The 6,000-nt window shown below is 47.2% G+C and overlaps 1 protein-coding gene across 3 annotated transcripts in view; it reads left to right on the top strand.

Annotated features, from left to right (window-relative positions):
- The first annotated feature begins 3,393 nt into the window (after window positions 1-3,393).
- Window positions 3,394-6,000, top strand: part of NPTN (neuroplastin) — a 68,075-nt gene continuing 65,468 nt past the window's right edge. Inside the window, exon 1 of one of the 3 annotated variants that reach the window (XR_009051447.1) lies at window positions 3,394-3,659. Coding sequence is in view for 1 of the 3 variants with exons in the window: in XM_057723257.1 (XP_057579240.1) it covers window positions 3,569-3,659 (91 nt within the window). In the remaining 2 variants the exon portion in view is untranslated. The remainder of the gene's footprint in view (window positions 3,660-6,000) is intronic. The other 2 variants (XR_009051446.1, XM_057723257.1) reach the window with 2 other exon arrangements.

Genomic DNA, 6,000 nt, shown 5'->3' with positions numbered 1-6,000 from the left:
GTGCAGGGCATGAAACCTCATCTGAGTGTAGTGCTTAGCCAGGTTGTGGTTTTTCCAGGAAAGTATGTTGGAGATTGAGGTGGGCAAGGAAACAATTATAATGATGAATCTTGGGCTCTAAACTGCACCAGAAGGGAAATGAGTGGACCATGAGAATCTGTGGGATTAATGGATTAGAGGTCTCTATGGGGCTGAAAAATTATAGTAAATGGGGGCCTAGCTCATGGAACTGAAAGGACAGAAGTGTAAATGGAGAGTGAGGTGTTATATTTTCATATTCCAAAGATGGAGCCTTTTATGGGTGATTGAAGTGTTGAGGGTATAACCTTGGAAAGGGTGGTTCAGTTGAGAAGGTTTCTGGAGATGAGAGACCAGGGTATTGACTAGATCATCAACATGGATGCCAAACCTATAGAGTTCAAGGATGGTGCTAAGAGGTGGAAGGAGCAAGGAAAAAAATTACTTTGGTGGCTCAGAAGATGACAGTGGTCAAGACGGGCAGGGCTGTATATCTGAATGGAAAGAACTTTGGAGGAGCACACTATTTTTGCAGAAGAAGGAGCGAGAAAACCATAAAGTTGTTCAAAATCAGCTTTACTAACACTAGTATCATTTTCACTGGCATCCTTCCAAAGACAATGAACCACACCAAAACCAACCAACCAACCATCCATCCAGGAAAGCCTTTCAATTGGGAATGCTTTATTACACGTCTTGCCACCAGGAGGCACTATCAACACCAGAAAGCCAGACCTCCAAGCAGTCCCTGGAGGCCAGGAAAATATGTCTCAGCCTGAGCGCTGAGGACCCCTACGGGCTCTTCTGAACTATTACAAGGAGCTCAGCCGTCCTCCCGCATGCTGCACTTACCTGTAGAGAGATTCTTAAGCGTATGTAGACCTTAAAAAAGAGAAAAAAAATTAAATTTCTAGGTTCCTTTAAAGAAGTTACTGAGTTATTGGAGCTTTTGGTTTTCCCCTAAAAGGGGTCTGAAAGTACAGCTGCTATCACACAGGATTTGATGACATTTTCTTCTAGGTAAAAAGATTCCTCGCAACCGCAGGTTTTCAGAGTTGATGGTAATATTGTACTTAAAAACTTTCTTTCTGAATCACTTTTTGTAAGAAGTGTGGCATAGTGGGAAGAGTACAGGGCTGGAATTAAAATTATATCAGCAGCAGCAGCAGCATTTATTATCAACTTTGAGTGTTTACACGAACCAGAAACCAATCTAAACATTATATGTAAATTTACTCATTTATTGCTCTTATAATCTTATGAGTTAATTATGTACTCTCATTAGCAACATTTGGCAGATAAATAGGATCCAGAGAGGCCACTTGTCCAAGCCACAGCTAGAAGATGGTGGTGGTAGCAGTGGGATGGACTTGAATTTCATCTTTTCCCTAACCAGTATAGTCCAAGTTACGCAGGAGAAAACACCCCTAAATCTCAGTAGCTTAAATCAACAGACACTACCTGTTGTACATGGGTTGGCAGGAGACCTGGGTTTATCACGCTAATTTAGGGACCCAGGTTGACAAAAGCTTCATTTTGACACAAGCCAGTGATCACGAGATCACTGATCACCATGCAGGGAAAAGAGTATGCTACAGTGTCTGCAACTGAAATGAAATGCTTCTGCTTGAAAATGATGCATGTCACTTTTCACTGGCCTGGCAGAAGCAAGTCACATGCCACTCCCTACTCCAAGAAGCCAAGGAAAAGCACTTCTGCCGTGAGCCTAGAAGGAGGCAAACCAAGTTTTTTTTGGTATTAATGATTACCAAAACCATTCAGACCCTGGGTAATTTATGCCTTTCTCAGCCTCAGTTTCCCTGCCCACTAAATGAGCACAATCATTTTGTAAGGATTCCTTGTTGTAAGGATCCCTAATCAAATGGGGATTTTGAGGATGAGGCAGGATGGTTGCATTCAACCAAAGCTTCCAACAGCTGAAAATCTCGATCCCACCACAGGCAGCCCTGTAGCCTTCCATCCAGAGCTGTGTGATGAATGGCCTGTGTCCAAAGATACATGCCAACCTTTTTGTCACTCACACACCCGAGATCTTGAAGGATATAGTTTTATTCAATCAACAACATGCCATAGTTGTAGCTTGCTAGAAAGCTCAGTCTGGAACCACCAGCTGTCTGGTTCATGTTGAAAGCTTGAGACCACTTTGGCTTGAGAGTGTGAGGGTCATGGTGAATGCTCCTTCTGCCAGGTTCTTCAAGTTTTCTCTTCTAATTGAGTCAGGTCACCAGGACTATTGACTTGGCTCCTCTCCATTTCACTCCACAGACACTCCCCAGGATGTCTGCTCTGAGTCACGCATGAGCTAAGACACAGAAACTCCTTTGCCAACCAAGGACTGATGGTGCTCAGGGTAGTACCAAAAATACCCTTAAAAAGGGCATTTCCCAAACTTCCATGCAAACAGTAATGATCACATTGCCAGAGCACTCAGCTGGCTCCTTTCCAATGGGTCGTTTTGCTATGCAGTCATTTGTCCTCTTTCTCACTCTTCTGATAGAGTAGGTTGTGAACTTCGTGAGAGTGGGGACCACCTTTTCACATAGGTTTCATATCGGATGTGAAAACCTGGTACAGAGTAGGTACTCAATAAATGTTTACTGCACAAAAAAATGCTTCTGAAGATTCCTCATATAAGTTAATACCAGATGACTTCCTTGTAGAATTTAGTGCCTAAACTGTCTAACTAGCAATTAGTCTAGTTGAACTCCAGGCCTGAGATTCTAAGTAGCTAAAATAAGGCCAAAATGGGGGGGGGGGGGGGGGGGGGAGGGATGAAGAGCGAGGAAAAGGAGGGCATTTCTCGCAGAGGGAGCAGATGTAGAGGCGGTAAAGCACAAGGTAACACCAGGCACGGGAAGTACATCATTTACCCTAGAAGGTTAATACAGGGGTTAAAGTGCGAGGCTAAAGCCAGATGCCAATAGAGGGTCTAAGGTCGAAGTCCAGAAGGAAGAAATAGCTGGACTTAGGGAACAATGAGAGGAAGGCTTAAAAGAGTCGGTGGTGGGTTAAATTTTGCAGCCAAGAGCTCCAACAAATGAATGGCAGGATGGGCGGAGGAAATATATTCCCAAAGCTTCCTCTTATTTATGGGCGCTCCAGCTTCACAGAGAAATAAGCAGAACGCAGACTTCTCGGTTCCCCAGGGCCAAGACAGCGGGAGGAGCCCCACCCCGGCCCGTCACGTGGCCAAAAGCGCCCCTGGCACGTGATCCACCTCGCGCTAGGCCAATCAGCCTCTGCAGGGGCGGGAACGCGGAGTCCGAGGGGCGGGAGGATCGATTGAGGCCGCCTCTTCTCGCGATTCTTGACGCCATTGCTCTTCAGCCGCCCACGGCCCGGAGCGAAGGTCTCGCGAGGCTTGGGTGCTGCGGCGGTAGGAGGAGGACGGGGAAGGACGGAGCCGAGCCACGGCTGCCTCCCTCGCTCTCTCCCTCGCGCACTCGCCCGCCCCCTCCCTCCCTCCCCTCCCTTCCCCTGCCCCGGCTCCGGCCCCGGCCCATTCGCTGTGCGGTCTTCGGCAGGGAGGATGTCGGGCTCGTCGCTGCCCAGCGCCCTGGCCCTCTCGCTGTTGCTGGTCTCTGGCTCCCTCCTCCCAGGGCCAGGCGCCGCTCAGAACGGTAAGCGGGGCGCCGGGGGCGGGCCGGGCGGGGGCTGAGGGACGCTGGCGGCCGGAGAGGGCCGTTCGGGGCCCGAGGAGGTGGCGGAGCCAGGGAAAGGGGGCCCGTCAGAGTCTAAGGGGCTGCGGGCCCGAGAGGAGCAGATGCCGGGAGTTCGAAGAGGTGCGGGTGTGAGAACTGGAGGCGCCTGTCCGAGAGGTGGGGGCGTCCGATGAGAGCCTGAGGTGCTGCTGACTTAGGGGCTCCGCGTCGTGGGGCCCTCCGTTCCGAGTCGGGGAGGGCACCCTGAGGAAGCCGACGTGTGGAGCTGGAGTAGCGGGGGCGGATGAGGAGGGGGCGCAGTGTTTAAGGGAGGCGGCCCAAGACAGGCGTTTGTGTTTAAGGTGACGGAGAGTGGTGTCAGGCTCCCCAAGAGAACGGGGGTCCGGGGCGCTGGGGTCGTCCAGGGTTCTGGGGCCGTAAGACTGGTGACATCCTTAAAAAATAAGAGAGACGTTGGGGGAAGGGAGTCCTGAAGAATACTGGGGCCGAGTACTAGAGCCCTAAGGAGGGGGTAAAGAATCAGAAAGCCCTGGCTGTGGAGGTGGAGGGAAGGTGGGTGGACAAGACAAGGTAGTGGGTTGACTGCAGTAGGGGATCTGGGAAGAGGAGCAGCGGTGGCTCTAAACGAGATGGGGGAAGAGGGCTGGGTTTGCTAAGGAGGGTGGAGTGCTGGGCATTCTAGGGTAGTGGTTGGGAGCGCAAAAAGAAGTTTCTAAATAAGGAGAGGAAAAATGAGCAGAGGATGGGGAGAAAGTGTTGAAACTGAGGTGGGGGAATTATTTATTAGAGAAATAAGGGTGCCTGGCTATGGAGGTGGGGGTGGGAGAAGACAGAAAATAAGGGAAGGGAGTAAAATGCAGGAAGCCGGGGGTGTAATGTTGGTTTGCAATGGGGAAGATATATTAGGGAAGGGAGGAGCTGAGTTTTGGCAAGTGCTGTATGATATTGGTTGGGCCTTTGGGAAGCAGGGACACACAGCTGAAACTGCAGTGCTGGGATTGAGGGCAGTCACTGGAGAGAGGAAGATGGAGGAAGTGGGGTTTTAAGATAGAAAAGTTTCAAAACAGAAGAAACGTTATTTCTGAGGAACATAAAAGTAGTCCCTGGGAAGTGTGCAGGGTGCAGTGGAAAGGAGAGAACTGGGTTTTGAACTGAAGCTCCTTAGAGAAGATGGAGAAATGGTGGGGCAGCATGGTGATGGGGATCTAGACAAAGATTCTGATTGTTAAAGGTGTGTGTTACAATTTAACTGCTGAATTGATCTTTCGGAGATGAGATTAGAAGTATTGTGAACCGGTTTCTGCTCTTGTGGGACTGTAAGAGGTTTCAGAAATGTTTTTATAGGAAAAAATTTATGAGGGTGAACTCATACATGACTGTACTGGAGAGTGAGCTATAAATTCTTTTTGCTAATGCTTTGGTGTTTCTTTATTCTTATGCTAGAACAGTTTAAAATTACTCTTGTTGAAATAGCTGAAATTGAAATGTCTTTCATTTAAAAAAAAATCAATGATCGAGCCAATGGAGTGTTAAGCATTCTAAGGAGAATCCAGGGTTAAAGTGCTGAAGATTACAGTGAAAAAAATGTATCAGTAAAAATGGAAAAAGCATCAGTTAAATGTGTTTGTTGTGCCAAATTGTACAAATACAATATTATGTCTGCTTCATGGCCTTGAATTATCACTGCAGGGGTCAGGAAGGAAACATTTTTCTGTCTCTAGCATTGAATATGTGAAGCATATTGAGTACTTTCCCTGTTTTCCACCAAAGCATGAGGCCAGCATGGAAGGCAAGGTAGAGTTAGTCTGATTCGTCTTATCAGTTTTTAGTCTGTGTTAACAATGTGACTTAAAGAAGCCTAATACTAATTTCAGCTGTTCAATGTGTGGAAAAAACAAGGGTTCATTTGGCACAAAAGGTGAGAGATTTTTGGTCTTAACATGTTTAATCTCTGTGCTGGCATAGCTTCTTTCGAAAATTTATAATACGGTGAAATTGTAGTTTCTTAGCAGCTAAAGCAAGGTTTTTGGATAGGCCTACAAAGACTCATCTGGCTATTCTCAGTGATATGTGTTCTAAATACAGCATAGTGCGGCCTTTTCCTTGAAATGAGCTTGATTTCAGTCACATGACATGACTGGTGAAATGAAGCTGAGCTTGTAGTTGACCCAAATGAATGTAAATTTAATTCAAGGAAGAAACAGCTATTTTTTGAGTTTGAGTCCATATAGGTAAGGATGCCATTTTATAGCTTTTTATAGCATGTTTGCAAGATTAAAACTTTCAATTGGTAATAGCT

This window comes from Hippopotamus amphibius, chromosome 2 (assembly GCF_030028045.1).
Source record: "Hippopotamus amphibius kiboko isolate mHipAmp2 chromosome 2, mHipAmp2.hap2, whole genome shotgun sequence".
Lineage (NCBI taxonomy): Eukaryota > Metazoa > Chordata > Mammalia > Artiodactyla > Hippopotamidae > Hippopotamus > Hippopotamus amphibius.
The sequence above is the reverse complement of the archived record's forward strand: the minus strand, read 5'-3'. Positions and strand labels throughout refer to the sequence as shown.